Source organism: Culex quinquefasciatus, chromosome 2 (assembly GCF_015732765.1).
Source record: "Culex quinquefasciatus strain JHB chromosome 2, VPISU_Cqui_1.0_pri_paternal, whole genome shotgun sequence".
Classification (NCBI taxonomy): Eukaryota; Metazoa; Arthropoda; class Insecta; order Diptera; family Culicidae; genus Culex; species Culex quinquefasciatus.
Window position 1 is genome coordinate 216,061,594 of NC_051862.1, and position 16,574 is coordinate 216,078,167.

The 16,574-nt window shown below is 43.5% G+C and overlaps 1 protein-coding gene across 7 annotated transcripts in view; it reads right to left on the reverse strand.

Annotated features, from left to right (window-relative positions):
• The window catches only part of LOC6036016 (paired amphipathic helix protein Sin3a), a 30,652-nt gene that overhangs the window by 7,929 nt on the left and 6,149 nt on the right, over positions 1-16,574 (reverse strand). For 3 of the 7 annotated variants that reach the window (XM_038256657.1, XM_038256656.1, XM_038256662.1), the window contains exons 2-8: positions 6,192-6,659; positions 3,497-6,120; positions 3,278-3,436; positions 2,955-3,195; positions 2,446-2,891; positions 2,051-2,380; positions 1,777-1,983 (exon numbers count right to left, since the gene is read on the reverse strand). In XM_038256657.1, coding sequence (XP_038112585.1) covers positions 1,777-1,983; positions 2,051-2,380; positions 2,446-2,891; positions 2,955-3,195; positions 3,278-3,436; positions 3,497-6,120; positions 6,192-6,501 — 4,317 coding nt within the window. In that variant the 5' untranslated portion in view covers positions 6,502-6,659. Of the gene's footprint in view, positions 1-1,776; positions 1,984-2,050; positions 2,381-2,445; positions 2,892-2,954; positions 3,196-3,277; positions 3,437-3,496; positions 6,121-6,191; positions 6,660-10,504; positions 10,821-11,343; positions 11,507-16,574 lie in introns of those variants that run through there. The other 4 variants (XM_038256659.1, XM_038256660.1, XM_038256658.1 and 1 more) reach the window with 4 other exon arrangements.

The following is a 16,574-nucleotide window of genomic DNA, read 5'->3' on the forward strand; positions in this document are numbered from 1 at the left end:
TTTGTTTGCCATAGTCTAATAGCTCCTTAAAACTTTATTTTTTAACATTAATTTTATGCGAAAAGTTTGAAGAGACAAATTCCTTTTACAAATTTGTAATTAATTAAACCAAAAAAATTTGATTTTTTTTTTTTGCAATTTAAATATTTTTTTCATATTTTCAAAACGTAAACAAAGTCTACAGTCCAGACTCGATTATCCGAAGGTCTTGGCAAAATTTCACTTTGGATAATCGAATAACGAAAAACATTATTTTTTCGTTGTCTTATTTTTGATTGTTGAACTTTGTATGACCCTTAAACAACTCTATAGTGATTCAGAATTTTTAAATCCAGGATGGCAGACAAAATGCGATGATGAAAAATACATTTTTTTAATTTTACAGGCAATCAATCATTCAAATTTGACTAAAGTTAGAAAATAAAAATCAAAAACTTTTTGTTTCATGATTCTATTATTCGAAGTCCCATACAAACCATCGAATAATCGAACTTCGGATAATCGAGTCTGGACTGTTTAAAATTTTTTTAAATATTTTTGAAAAAACAAAAGTGTTGAATGAAATAAATTTAAAATTTCAGACATTTAGAAAATAAAAAATATAAATAAAGAAATAAAAAAAGAGAATTAAAAAAACTAAATCCGATATTTAGAAATTTAAAAAAAGCAATCTAGACTTTTTTTTAAAAAAAGGTCCTAAATTTATAAAAAAAATATAACAAAACTCGCAAAACTGTAAAATAAAAAAAAAATAAAATTTATAAACTCAAATGTTAAAAAAAAAAATTAAAATTAACGATTTTTTTTAAGACTGTTGTGTTTTATAAGTTTATAAAAAACTTTTATAAAAAGGACTCTAGAATTGTAATATTAATTCAAATAAATCAGGAATTGGAAAACGATTTACACGATTGTCCGAAGTCCTCGTCTAAATTTCACACTCATTCAAGAAGTTTCAGAATAATCTTTCAAAAAAATGGGTTTCTAAACAAAAATGTGACACAATTTTTGAATCTATTATAAATTAAAATAAAAAAAAACAAGAATTTAAGAATTTAAGAAATTAAAATCTACAAATTTAATAATTCAAAAACTAAAAAAAATAGACTTATTTTTTTTTTAATCTTAAGCTTTGAAAATTTTAAACTTTGAAAAAAGTTTAACATTTTAAATTGAAACTTAAAAAATAAGAAAAAAAGTATTAAAGAATTTGCAATCTACAAATTTCCGAATTTAAAAACTTCAAAATATAAAAGTTCGAGGTTTAAATTTTTTTTAATTTAAAACTTTACCAATCTAAAAATAAAAAAGATTGAAAATTTTAAATTCAAAAAAGTTATGAATAAAAAAAAAAATAAAAGCTTAAAAATTAAAAGCTTCAAATATAAACATTTAGTCATACATCAAAACTGAAAAAATTAAAATTAATTCAAAATTCATTTTGAATTAATTGAAAATAAAAAAAAATGTAAATATAAAATTTATTTATAATTTAATATTTAAAAATTTAGAAATTCGAAAAATTTAAATTAAGAGCTAAAAAAATTACAAATTTAAAAATTTTAGAATAAAAAAATGAAAAGTTAACAAAAAAAAAATAGAATTAAAAAATTAAAAAATAATATATAAGACTTAAAATAATTAAAAAGATGGAAATAAAAAAAAATAGAATTGAAGTATTGAACAATTGACGATTCCTGACTTTTTTCGAGGATTTTTGCGAAATCCCGATATTCCCGCCTTGAGTGCCCACCCTGCCCTATCTTCTCTACTTACAATGTACACCTTGAAGCAGTTCTCGTCCTGGAGGGCCGCCTCGGCCTTCCGCTGGTACGCGAGCTCGTTGTTGACGCGCCGGTTCGCGGTCCGACACAGACCACCGGCACCGCCCTTGCGCTGCTCCAGCTGGAACAACTCGACACACTCGAGCGCACCCCGCTCCGTAACGCAGTGCTGCAGCTGCCGGACAGCGTTTTGAACAACCTACCAAAAACAAAAGAGGAATTCATTACAATCTACGCTCAAATTTCAACCAAGGTTGATTCCGTACCCTGTCCAGCGTGAACGCAATGTACGCGTGGATGCCAAACATCTCCCGGAGCGAGTCCTCGTAGTTGCCGGCCTCCATGTTCCCGTCCAGCACGTTCTTCAGCATGTCCAGGAAGGTGGCGTAAAACTCCTCCACCTTAATTTCGCTCTTGGGCTTCAACCGCAGGGCCGTTGCCGTGCTGTTGGTGCGCGTGCTCTGGTAGGCCTTCTCCTCCGTCGCGATGATCTGCGCCCGCTCGTAGATCGTCCGTAACCGCTCGCACAGGATCGCGTGCAGCCGCAGGAACAGATACCAGTTGTTGTTCGTGAAGAACAGCGTGTACGCTTCCTCCTGAAAAGAAATGAAACGAGATGTTAGCCACATGAATGGCACAACGAAATCTTCGCAAAACTTACCAAATGTTTACTAATTGCATGCGCTGGAAGTGCGGGATTCGCTGGTTGCGAAGAACCTGCCGCCGGTGTCGTCGCGGACGTACTACTCGCCGGTTGATCCGGATCGTTCTCCTGCTTGATCTCCGTCTTGATGGCGGCTGCCTCGGAAGCACTGTCTTTGCCACTTTCCTCCGTCGAAGATCGCTTCGCGGCGTCCGCCGCCGGAGTTCCCTCCGTTGTACTTGTCGTCGTCGTCGTCGCCTTGGCCGCACCCTCCGTTTCTTCCTTTATCGCGGTACTTGAGGAAGTCGCCGCCGCGGCCTCCTTCCCATCCTGGCCGGCACTACTACTCGCCGCACTGCTGCTGTTCGTCGACGAACCGTTGCTCCCGTTGTTCTTGTTTCCGTTCTTCGAAGATCTATTCTCTTCCTCGTTGTCCCCGTCCACGTCCATGTCCTTATCTTCCGCTGCAAAAGCAAACCAACATTAGTCAAACGTTGCGAGTGTCAAGCTAGAAAAGAACCACAAACCTTCTTCCCGCTCGTCGTCGCTGAGCTGCTGCCGCGGCGCAAAGAACAGATCCGGCACAAACTGCCGCAGGATGTGCTTGATGCGGGCCTTCTCCTGCTTCTGGATGCCCGTCTGGCGCTTCACGTGGTGAATCAACAGGTTCGCCGCGTCGTCCAGTATCGTCTTGTCCTTGTACGGCAGCACCAGATGCGGACCGCTTATCAACGGGTTCGTGACGCCGTCCTCGTGCTGCTCGTGGCGCTACAAAAGATAAACAAAGAGTTCCAGGTAATCATCGAGTCCGCGCCGTCGGGTTCAAGTGCGCTGTCGCGCGCGTGTTTACCTTCATGTAACTCACCTCGTCAAGAAGTGTTTCAATCTCGTTGAACAAACTTTTCGACCGAAGCGATTTGATGTCGTTCTGCTTGAAGTTGATGCCCTGGTGGTCCAGCGACTTGAGATAGTACTTTTCGTTCTGTTCGCGCCACTGCTTGTTGAAGCCCTGCAAAATGAGAAATCGTCAAAAATAAGTCAAACCCTGTCAAAAAGCGAGTCAACCCACCTTTTGCGCTTCGCGCCACTCCTCCTCCTTGGTCTTGAGTCTCCGCAGCACGACGGGCACCGCCACCACCGGGTTCTTCTTCAACCCCTGGATAATGTCCGCCGCCTTGTCGCCGTATATCCGCCGCAGCGCACGTTGGTGGATCGTCGGCGACGTTCCGCCGAGACACTCGTCCAGCCGGAACCGGCTCACCTCGTCCGGCGACATCCGGCTGAGCTTCTTCTGCACTCCCTCCAGCACTCGTATCGTTGCGCTGTTGGTTTCTATCACCACGTCCAGCTCGAACCGTTCGTCCTCGCACCGGTAGATGAACTCTTCGTACTGCGTTTTTCGCGACGTGACAAAGGTGGAATCTTCGGCCCACGTCGGGAACGAGACCCAGGTGTCGTTCAGTACGTCCTTGCAGAGGCTCGTCCGGCCGGAGCATTTCACGTTTTCGTGCGACTTGGGCAGGGCGCAGTAGCTGGCGCCGAGCCGCTTGCACGTGGACAAATCGATATCGGTGGCAATCTCGCTCTGGGACCGGTCCTGCCGTTGCGCCGAAGCCAACGGGACGCACTCGGTCGTCGCCGTCGGCGGTCCGAGGAAGTCCTGGAACCACTTGAGCAGATCGGGGAACCGGCTCAGGAATGGCGTAACGAGCGTTTGCAGCTCCGACTTGGACACAATCTCCTGGTTGAACAGCGTTAGGCAGCGCAAAAAGTTTTCGTACACGTCCGGACTTCGCAGCGCTTTCCGCACCTTGTCGAAGAACGCGTAATCGTTCAACGTACCAAACTTGGACGCTTCGGCGATCGTAATGTCCCGACAGGTGGGTTTGTACCGTTTCGTGGGTGGACCTTCCCGTTCCCGGGGCGGCATGCCGTGGCCACCCATCGGCGCTACGGACTGGTACGATGGCGAACGTTTCGTGGCGTTTCCTCCGCCGAGGCCACTTCCCTGCATGGCTGCGGCGTTGTGCGCGTACTTTTGATTGCTCACGTGATTTCGGGGCTCCTTCTCGATTCCGGCGTTACTTCCCCGACCACCTCCATTCCCAGGACCACCGGACGCAAAGTCCTTTTCACTCTGGCCGTAGTCGCGTTCCTGCAGCCGGGACAGGTTCGCCGCGTGCGAGCTGTTGAAGGCTTTCACGCCACTCGCGTTCATCACACTTCCGGACATCTTTTTGCTGTGCGGTTGCGGTGGCACCGGCGGTTGCGACGACTGCTCATGCAAAGTGTGGTTCTTGTTGGCACCACCGGCGTGTAGCGAGGACGGTGCATGGCTGGTGGCGTCCGGCAGGAACTGGCCAAACTCACGGAGCAGGTCCTCCTGGTTGTCGAACAGCTTAGCGACCTGGGTGTACACCTCGGCCTCGGTCAGCTGCTTCGCTCCGGCGTTGCAGCCGCCCTGCGGACCTTCCTTATAGATCTTCTGCTCCTTCTGGTAGGTGTGCAGAATCTCGAGGAAACGCTTGTACTTTTCCGGTTGCGAGTGGAAGCGATTTTTAATCTTGTTTACATAGGTGATGGCATGGTTAAATTCAACTGGTTGATTCGGGGTCGCACCGCCGCCCTGTGGTTCCGCCGGAGCTTGCTGCTGTTGCTGGGGAGGAGCTTGTTGGGGTTGCTGCTGCTGCTGTTGCTGCTGGGGTGGAGGATGAGGAATCACTTGCTGGGAGATCATTCGATGGAGATTTTGCTGCTGTTGACTTGCAATGACACTCGAGTCGGGTGCGACGGCGTTGACGGTGGTGGTGCCCCCGCCGACGGAGTTCGCCGGTAGAGTTGGTCCTCCGCTGCCGCCGGAGATGGTGCGTTCGCGATCGCGGCTAAAGTTTTGCGGCGATTGAGGAATTGTTGAAATACTCGTTGCGTTGGCGTTGGAGCCGGGACCGCTCGGGCCGACCGGTTGTATCGTGGTTGTGTGCACCGAACCGGTCGAGTGACCGTAGGTCATTAAATTGACGGCCGAATTTCCGGTTTGAACTATCTGGCCACCACCTTGGAAGATGGTGCTGTACTTGTGGGGTGACGGCTGCGGTGCCACCGCCGTTCCGGCCGAGGTCGATGGCACTGAGACGGACACCTGGAAGGCGTAGCCCTGGTCGTTGGCTTGCACCTCAATCTTGTACCCCGGCGGGAGAAAGGTGTTGAAGCCCACGATCAGCTCCGGATGGCCCTTGAAGAGGTTCGACACCCGCTGGATGACGCCGGGCGTGTCGATGCTTTGAGATTTGAACTCTTTCATAATGTCGAGGAAATCGTTGTACACTTGGGGCTGGTTGCCGAACCGGAACTTTACCTGGTCCAGATAGCTGAGCGCATCTTCGACCTTGAGCCGCTGGAACTGGGCCTGCCCTTGGGGTGGTGGCGGCGGCGGTTGCGGCTGCGCATTCGAAATAACATTCGTCGCCAGGGTGGTTATCACTTGGCCACCTCCACCGACTACACTCGCTCCTCCTCCTCCGCCCGCCCCGACAGTTCCCTGGGGTACTCCCGTGCTGGGTGTTACCTTGCCACCCCGTACCTGCCCGCTCGTCGTGTTGACGACGTGAATCTGCTGGGCCGGCTGCGGTGCCGACGGTTGCGCATGGCCAGTTGTCTTGACCAGGTTCGTGCCTGCGATTCCGGTGGTGTAAGCTGCAGAGAGTGGGGGGGAGAACAACATTGTCAATCGAGTCTCTTCAGGTCAAGAGAAAGAAAATACTTACAGGTCGTCGTGTACTGGACACTGCTCGGTTGCGACGGCGCTAGCGATTGCTGCGGAACCTGCTGGGACGATTGCACGACCTGCTGTTGGCTTAGGTTGGCCGCCACATCGGCGGGCGTGGTCGTGGTCGTCTTGCCGCCACCAACCACGCTGACCGGAGACGCGGCCGACGACGCGATCTGGTACTGGATCGTCGGTCCAGCATTATGCGGCTGGATGGTGGTCGTAATCATACGCTGATGTGGGGCAGTCCCACCAACCCGCGGCGGGGGCTGCCCAAACTGAATCTCTTCCGTACGTCCGCGCTTCATCGTCGGGGACTCATTTTCATCTCGGTTTCAATCTGACACGCACACACGGGTTTCACACACGAAATTGTCTATTATCTTATGCTGCTTTTTTCCTTAGTTTCTAGTTCTTTCTTCAATGCACTCAAAAACGTTCACCGAGTTGTCCTTCGTAGATAGATCTGGAAGAGATAGGAATCGAGAGAAGAAAAAAACACCAAAATTAGATACTCAATCAAAAGTTCTTTGTTCTACTTTTGCGCCGATAACAGTGGAAGAGAAAAGCGAGGCAAGTTTCCCGAGGGGCTGGTGGAAGGTGCCAACATGTACACAATGCAAACTAGCGCGCGTGTCTGCGTGTGTTTGCTGGCCTGAAAACATCTGTTTTATTGGTATATCTCGCGCGCGTAGCACACCGATCGATAATGCGGACATGCGCAGTCGTGGCACCCACCCCGAGCTGCTGCACGCAAACAATCCGTAGTCGCGCGGCCGATAAGCCTCACCGAGTTTCTCCGTGTTTGTGTGAGCGTTTTGCGTTTTTCTTTTTTGCCAAAACCGGGAAGCTACGCCCGGTTCCTCGAATATCTCCGCGATGCGAGTGCAGTTTGACGACGACGAAAAAGAAGCGTCGGTTTTGCAAACGGAGGAAAGATTAAACCGGTATTTTCAACGTCACCGAGTGTTGCCATGTTTGTTGTTATTTTACCGTGTAGCGGCGCATTCGAAAAGCAAAAAGTTGCACAACTTCGTTATCGCGCCGCTACATCTGGCACTTTGCATCGTCACGGCGGTACCGGTCGAGCAAGAAGTGTCTTTCCGAAAGCAATTACAACCAGACTAGACACACGACTAGTGCTCGCTTGGCATTCCTACTATGCTCTTGAAATCCTTTCAACGACCTCGACGAAACCAAGCCTCTTTGTGCGTGAGTCTTTGAAAATCTTCAAACACTACGCAGCATCCACTATGGCGTGGAGCGCGCTGTTTTTCTGGGAGGCTTGTGCGCGTCCACCACAGCCCCCCTCAAAAAAAAAAGCCCAAGCATCCAAAGATTCGGACGCGCGCGAATGCAGCGCAGAACAACAACATCAACAGTCATCGTCGTCGTTGAATTTGGATGACTCTGAACACGGTCATCACAGAGTTGGGGGGAGCGAGAGAAAAAAAAAACCGAGGCAAGAAAACAAGTCCGGTCTGGTTGGTTTCAACGGCGAAGTTGGTGGGGCAAAGCGACGAGAAGGGGCGCTGCTCTGCTCGCTCTTTTATGTAAGCACCATAATATTATAAAATGTACACAAATGTGGCGCAAACACACACACACGCACGGCGAAAGGGCAACGGGTGTGACGGTGTGTGTGTGCGCGCACCAGATTATTGGTGGCGGTCGCGAATGGTCCCCGCACACAATCTTGTGCGCGCGGCCTCTGTCTTGGAGGTCTCAACATTGACAAATGGTTAGTTAAAATATAATGCAATAATGTTGGAATGATTTGTTGTTATTATGGTTTTATAATCTGGTTATAAACTGAGGAAACTTGCTAATAAAAAAGTCTGTATGTACAACAATCAACAGCTAACGAGCACACAGTTTCCCTAACACGGACGCAAGAATCGGGTTATGATTCCCAGCATATTTTTAGTTGTATAACAATTGTGCGCTGAAGGCATTTCCCTAACAAGGACGTGCAAAGCTTGTATTCATGGACAAGCGCTTCATTACGTGTGCTCCTGCTGAAATCTTGCATTTTCTATCTATTTCTTGCATCTTGTTAAATTGTTTAGTTATATTCGATATGTCATTTGTATGACGTTGACCACCTTTTCAAGCTGATCTGGAATGATTAGAACGTTTCAAAGCAACTCCATCAAACATTGTCTCCATCTGAACAACATGTTTTCTGCTTCTTCTCAGAGTAACATTCCATCCTCCGTTTTTCATTCATGTTGAATAGTTTAGTTATATTCGATATGTCATTTATATTAAGTTGATTGCCTTCTTCAAGCTGTTCTGACCAACATTTTCTCCTGCATTTTCATTTGTGCTTCTTGCATCTTCTCAGAGTAACTTTGCATCGTCAGTTTATCTTTCATGATGAATTGTTTAGTTATATTCGATGAGACGTTGACCACTTTTTCCAAGCTGTTCTGGATTGATTAGAACGTTTCAAAACGACTCCATGCAACATTTGTTCCAGCTGAACTCTGAATCTCGGCATGCTCCATCTGTGTTTCTTGCATCTTGTTGAATTGTTTAGTTATATTCGATATGTCATTTGTGTGACGTTGACCACTTCCAAAAGCGGTTCCGGAATGATTAGAACGTTTCAAAGCGACTCCATCCAACATTTGCTCCATCCGAACTCAGAAACTCGGCATCCTCCGTCCGTGTTTATTTCGCCGAAGCGAGGCCAACACCGTAATCGTTGTGTGCGTGTTTAAGGTGAAACATGGTGCGCTCGTGTGCGTAGTACACCATCATCGCAATGATATGCACTGCCTGACTGGCCAGTATGTTCTGCTATGCTGCTGTTTCGACGCGATATGCGCTCTTTTCTGCTGCCTTCATCGTCGTTCCCAACGCGTATGTTGTTGAGCAGCAGAACAGTCAGCAATGTAGTCTCCTACAAGCTTCGTAGTAGTCTCGCGCGCGCTCTTCGTGTTTCGCATTCGTCTTGGTGGCAACTCGCTCAGGCGTGTGAAACTGTATTCGTGCCATCGTCGTTCAAAACGCAAAGTGCTTGCGCTCGTTTGCTTGCTTGCTCGTGTGACTGTACCTCCTTCGACGACGACGACGACGACGGGTATTGGCAAATTATCTTCTTTGCTCTTTTCAGTGGCTGTATTGACTTTTCGAAAACTTTTTCGAGTCATTTCGCCGACCAAGCCACAGTGAAAACATTACGTATCGTACGCATCATCGACGGACGTCACTCTGGCGAAGATTCGCCGCAAGTCATATGGCTCTGGCGGCTGTGAGCTTGAAATTATTCCCAATTACACGTACCGCGCACATTCAATGCCGTGTGATCTGGTCGTCTCGTCGCATTTGAAAAAGTGCTCGCGAGCTGGTTTTGGTTGTGACTGGAATGAACGAATCAACTCACTCTCTCGCGGCACTGACTGGCGACGGCCAACACCGAGGATCGTCGTCATCGTCGTCGGTGCCATACCTTCATTCCTCCGTGTCGTGCATGTGGTGTTGCTGTTGCTGCTGCGGCCTGATGTGGTGACATAATATCCCAAGAAGAGAACGTTTGCAAACGATTTCGGAGTGCAGAAAAAAAACGCGCAAAAAACGCGACATTGGGTGAACCTTAATCAACGCGCTTTTTGGGAATGTTGGCTGCTGGGCTTGGACAGGAAGGGGGGCAGGCAGGCAGCAGCGATGGGGTCTTTGGCGGGTGCAAAAGAGAAAGTATCTTGCCTCGACGTCGACGGTGATGGTGCCTGGCCGGTATTCTGATTTTTCATCAAGGTGGTGCACGGCAACAACGGGGTATGGGAATGAAAAGCACACCTAGAGGGGGAAGGGGGTAAAAAGAAGAGGAGTGCGTTGTGCGATGAAGAAAAAAATGTAAAAGTTCAATGAAAGTAATTACAGGAAGCAAAATCGGAGCAGCTTGATCGAACCGTATAGATTGGTATTCATAATCAAGTCATGCTGAGCTGGGTATAAAGTTTTTTTTCAACACGCAACCATTTTGCACTGCAGGAATTTCGAGCTGCTGTTAAACCAAGAAATTATCACCCTTCACGTGTGCCACGAATGAGGACGAGGGTTAACTCGATTACATGTCTAAAGAAAACGGCTAAAACTTGTTTCACAAGAGAAGAACCAATAACTGTTGGGCCAAATTTAGTAAAATGACGCCCCGCCCAACTGATTTTTCGACTTTTTTATCCACTTTTTTCGGACAACACTTTTTCGGACTGGCACCAGACGCAAGCCTCGCGGCCACTGCGTCACGTCGCACAGGGTGTGGGGGGAACTGACACGGACGGTTCTGGATTTTCGTGTACCAACCTGTATTCACATGACTGGAGACGATTCCAAATTCAAGTCACGACAAATATTGTTCGTAAAATTTGCTCAGATCTTTTTTCACAACGCGATTACCACGCATGCAGATTTTCAGCACTACAAAGTTTCAAGTTTTGCTCAGACCTAATCTTCACCAAAGAAATACCACAGAATGTCACTCGAAACGGACTTGCCACTGCACTAGTCAGCTTTAGATCACTTTTTGGAACCAGTTGCAACCGAAATGGTTGCGAAAATTTCCACTTTTCCGATCGGCTTTGTTGCGCGTATCTCGCACTCGCCACTGCTGAGGAAAAAGTGAAGATTTTTTCCTGGCCTCACACTCTCAGACTCAGAGACTTGTCGAAGGAAAAACGTACACATCGCACATCGGACTTGAACATCGTCGTCGTATAGAGGAAGCTCTGTGAATGAAGACACGGTAGACACGGATACTGACGTAGTAAAACATTGAACCGTACAGCTATCAGCCACCAATACCATCAACCGGTTTGCCCGTATTGGTGGGATGTGGCCAACCAACACCGACGGACAACCCTGTAAAGTTCGTTCCGGTATTGGTGCCATCTTAAAAATAGCTCAAACAGGCTTGAAAATTTACATGTACTCCCTGTATTCCTCACAAGCCGAATGTTTTCTCTGAATCGCAATTCCCCCCACTGCTGCTTGCACCCCGCTCTCCCCCACTAACCGCCCCGTCCAACCCCCGCCGACACCGTAGAACGGAACAACCTTATTCAACACCCTTTACAGAGGAATCTCCAAACGACACTACCAATTTTCAAACGTTGCACAAAAACCTCCTCCAACTTATCACGCACCTAAGAATCTACTGTACCTGAACTCGAACAGTACACACACTGGGAATCCTGCACTGCACTGCTCTGTGTGTCCTCCAACCAAGCCACGTCCTCACGGTAGACCTAATTTTTCAAACCGACCGACCGACCGACCAACCAACTCGACCCAACTCCACAAAGTTATGAGACAGGTCCTATTTTGCTATACTTTTTATTTACGTTTACATTTTTCAATATTGCTCTCTTTCTCTTGAATTGAGAAAAAGAGAGGGAGCGAGTCGTGCTCTCTCTCTCTCTCACTCAATATCTCTGCAACGGGACCAACAGTGCGAAGTAATCGAGGGGGTGATATCACGGAGTGCACGCAAACACACACACACACACACAGTTGGGATAGGGTGGTTTAGGATCTACAAACCATGTTGCTCTATCTAATCAAATATAAGCGAATCGGTACATTAAACTGGCCAGGCATACTGCGTTAAGTTAGCCTCAGACTTAGCTCTAGACGAGTTTCGATCTACAAATTCAATAAAAATCAATTTTGAACCAATTTTTGATATTTAAAAAGCATCGGAACGAAGAACTCTTTAAATTTTTAGAAAAAAATAGGTTTGGAAGTGACTTGCTGTATGTAACTTTGTCAATGTTTAAAAAAAATGATTTTTTCTGTGGTCAACTTTGGCAGTGTTTTTCACTAATATTTCCTATACTTTATGCAGAAATTTTTGTATTGTCCTATACTGTGCCTCTACGTAATTTGTAACAATTTGAATGATAATGGTATCATTCTATAGTTAAAAACGTAACTTAATCCACCTTTAGGTGGTTGGTGCCTTCCTCTCATTTATAGAGTGATTACAATCCTTTAAAGTGTCCATGGTTTATGGATCTCCCCTAACGTGATCGCAGCACCTAAGAGGTCCTAATAAAAATAAGTGACGGGTAAAAAAACAGACTTCCTACAGACTTTTTGTCAAGATTATACAGACACCGCCTTTCAGGAAAATGGCATCCCTCTACAAGGCTTTTTTCGTGGCGATCAGACGGGGCCATTTGAGGTTATGTAAATTCAGACCATTTTTTAAACAGCTTGTAATTTTAGATAGGTAAGTCAGATCTTGAAAATTCTTAATCCACAAGAAAGGTCTTCTCATATGCTTTCTAAAAATATATAACATGTGAGGGTTTCATGAAAAAAACACCCTTTTTACCATAATTTTAATTTAATATGAAACAGTTTTTTTAACATAACTTTTTAAATACATGATAAAACTGCATGAATTTAAATAGCAACTTAGGGGACGTTAAGACGGATCGATTAAAACCATTCCGGCCAAAATAGGTTGAGCCTGTGACAAGATATTCCAGTGACATTGCTTTAGTACACATGTCTACATACAGCCAAACACACAGACATTTGCTCAGCTGGTGATTCTGAGTCGATATGTACAAATGAAGGTAGGTCGAGGAGGTCTAACTAAAAAGTTCGTTTTTCGAGTGATTTTATAGCCTTTCCTCAGTAAAGTGAGGAAGGCAAAAAATGTGAAAAAAGCAACGAAAAATGGCAGTAAAAACATGAAAAAACTATATAGAGCAATTCCAGCTCAAATCAGTATTTTTTCTGGTACTTTTGTACCCGACCCTCTCCGATTTCAATGAAACTTTTGAGACATGTTATCCTAGGCCTATATAAGCCATTTTTGTGTATATGGAGCCAACAGTACTCGAAAATAACATTTGAAAAGGTTGTAAGGTTTTTAATTTTTTTTTGTATTTTTCTATTTAAAAATTACTGTATCTCGAAGCCGTTGCATCGTATCAAAAAGTGGTCCAAGACAAACTTGTAGGAAATTGGACGGGCTTTCTGGAAAAAATACACTGAAACAGAAATACACGCCACTTCTATGAGATTTTTTGATTTTTAAGTTTAAAAGATAAATTTCGAGGTGATGTCACATTTTTTTTTTCGCTCAAAATTGTTGAGGAAATAGCCTAAAATGTTTCAAAAAGACTCACGAAAAATGCAGGATGGTATGTCTCTCCTAAAAAAATACAAAAATCATTTACTAAAACTGTTTTTTTTTTTGGAAGAGTGATCTAAACGTCAAAATTTTCAAAAATCGATAGTGGGAATCGATTCCCCTGACAATTTTACATTAAAGTCTCCATATTGACCATTGTCCTAAGTCCAATCCTTGAAAAGATAATTTTCGGTTTTTTAAATAAAAATGGTGAAAAAACTGTTTTTTTTTTGTGGTTTTTGGCAATTTCTATACGAGAGACTTAGTTTTTTAGTCTCGTAAATATTTTTACCGGAAAGCTCGTCCAATTTCCCATAAGTTTGTCTTTGACAGCATTTCAATTGGATGTATTGCCTTACAAATATAAGATAAATTACATTGCTCATAACTGTAAATAGAATATTTTTTGCAGTGTGTCTACCACACAACCTGGATAGTAAATAAGGTTACGTAAATATTAAAACGAGTCAAATTGAAAAGCTGTCAGAGGCAAACTTATGGGAAATTGGACGAGCTTTCCGGTAAAAATATTTTCGAGACTAAAAAACCAAGTCTGTCATATAGAAATTGTCAAAAACCACCAAAAAACCAGTTTTTTCAATCATTTTTATTTTTAAAATCGCTGTATCTTCTCAAGGATTGGACTTAGGACAATGGTCAATATGGAGACATTTATGTAAAATGTCTGGGGAATCGATTCCCACTATTGGCTTTTGAAATTTTTGACGTTTAGACCACTTTTCAAAAAAAAAAACAGTTTTAGTAAATGATTTTTGTATTTTTTTAGGAGAGGCATACCATCCTGCATTTTTCGTGAGTCATTTTGTAACATTTTAGGCTATTTCCTCAAAAATTTTGAACGAAAAAAAATCGTGACATCACCTCGAAATTTATCTTTTAAGCATAGCATAGCATTGGTGTCTACCCGTAGCTGCTACTTCGTTATTGACCAGGACCCCCAAAAATTGCTCCGTGGACCACAGATGAAAAGTAGGAACCAATCATACCCCACACCTCGAAAATTATCTTTTAAACTTAAAAATCAAAAAATCTCATATAAGTGGCGTGTTTTTTTGTTTAAGTGTATTTTTTCCAGAAAGCCCGTCCAATTACCTACAAGTTTGTCTTTGACCACTTTTTGATACGATGCAACGGCTTCGAGATACAGTAATTTTTAAATTGCAAAATACAAAAATATTTAAAAACCTCACGCCCTTCCCAAGTGTCATTTTCGAGTACAATTGGCTCCATATACACAAAAATGGCTTATATAGGCCTAGGATAACATGTCTCAAAAGTTTCATTGAAATCGGAGAGGGTCGGGTACAAAAGTACCAGAAAAAATCCTGATTTGAGCTGGAATTGCTCTATAGACAAAAGGTATTGATAGGTGGTGGTAGAATTAGCCTGATACCATAAAACAACATAATTTTAACAAGATAAATGCAATTATAAATAATAAAAATGAAACAAGAAAAACATAAAACAAGAGAAGTAATGTTTCTCGTAGAACAAAAGTGGCTCAAACGGGAAAAATATTTGTTTTGAAAAAAATGGGGGAGAGAGGGTTAAATAACACCTCCTTAAGTATATTCTTTTATGAAATCTTTATTTTTATGCGAAATGAATATCTTGTTTTTCCACTACTATACCGAGAGGATTATAGATAAGTGTGATAAACTGGGAGAAAAGAAATTAAAAGGACAAATTCTCGGATTAGTTTTCAAAAAGACATAAGCAACCCAACCCTAAGATGACAGTTTTCGTGAGTTGCGCATATTCACCGACAGATGGCAAGTGGACCTCGTCGGAGTCCGCCCAACAAATACGCAACTCAAAATTTGCATAGATTTTTTTTTTTTGGTAACGGCGTTTGCGGCATGCTCACTTCAACTGTTCTAGACTAATATTTGAACGTGGCGTATTTCTGAACATGTTTTTAAAGAAAATTATTCCAGAATGCTTATTTTGTCGTTTTAAGTCAAAACAGTACAGTATCTTGCTCACGTCAGTAACTGTTCATGTTTATAATAGAACTACAATACATCCCCTATGGGAGATCTGCCATTTTTACCACTCGAATTGGGTTGAGAAGATTAAATCTGAATCTGAATCCAAACTCGATTATCCGAAGGCCTTGGCAAAAATTCACTTCGGATAATCGAATCACTGTTGACCCATAAACTACTCCAAAGTGATTTAAAATTTTTAACTCCAAGATAGCGGCCAAAATGGCGATGATGAAATCTCGGATGAGTTTTCAAAAAGCCGTAAGAGCCACCGTGACATCTGACACTAATTTTCGTTTTTCTCCAAAATGAAACAAAATTTAATTTATTTTTAGTTTGAGCACTTGAAGGACGTTTAGATGAACATTTTTGATTTTGGTTTTTCGTAAGTAGGTCGAATACCGATGCAAAAAGGACTTTGTTTAACAATGGCTCTAACGGCTTTTTGAAAACTAATCCGAGAAATATTGAAAAAAAAAGCATTTTTTTAATTTTGCGGGCCATTCAAATTTGACTAAAATGAGGTAGAAAAAAAATTGGTCGTGATTCGATTATCCGAAGTCCCATACAAACCTTCGGATAATCGAATCTGGACTGTACCATGTTTTTGTTTATTTATTTATTCAACTGCAAACCAGCATAGTTTGGCTAAGTTTCTAGCTTTTTTTGCTATTCAATCTTAATTATTATACAGATTATACATCCAGAGTTTTTTTTAATAAGGTCCTATAAGCTATTGTTTTTCATGTTTATAAGACCTATCAAAAAAGCTCTAAAACTACATACAAATAGACATGCATCGGCACTATGAGCTCTTTTTAACGGCACTCAGCTTGTTCTAGATGGCATTTTCGTTTGAAGCAAAGTTATGCTAGTTGCTAGGTAAAAATCTAAAATCTAAAATTTTATGGGTTGTCTAGACTACGGATAATCGAATCTGCACAATACAAAATTGAATCGAACTCGGTTAAACAGAACCACCCTATGCACCACCAACTGCTCCCCCTTTTGCTCGGCCAGAGTACGGTTTAATCGCGGCCAGCTGAGAGTGAGAATGTGTTTGTGTGTGCGCGGTCGCCACACAACCCATCACACCCCACACGTATATTTATTTATAAATATTACCCACCATCGCACTCACACACCCAATCTCTCTCACTTCGCTCAGCGGCCGCCAGGCACGAACTTGCGCTTGTATTGGTACCATGTTGCCGAGAGA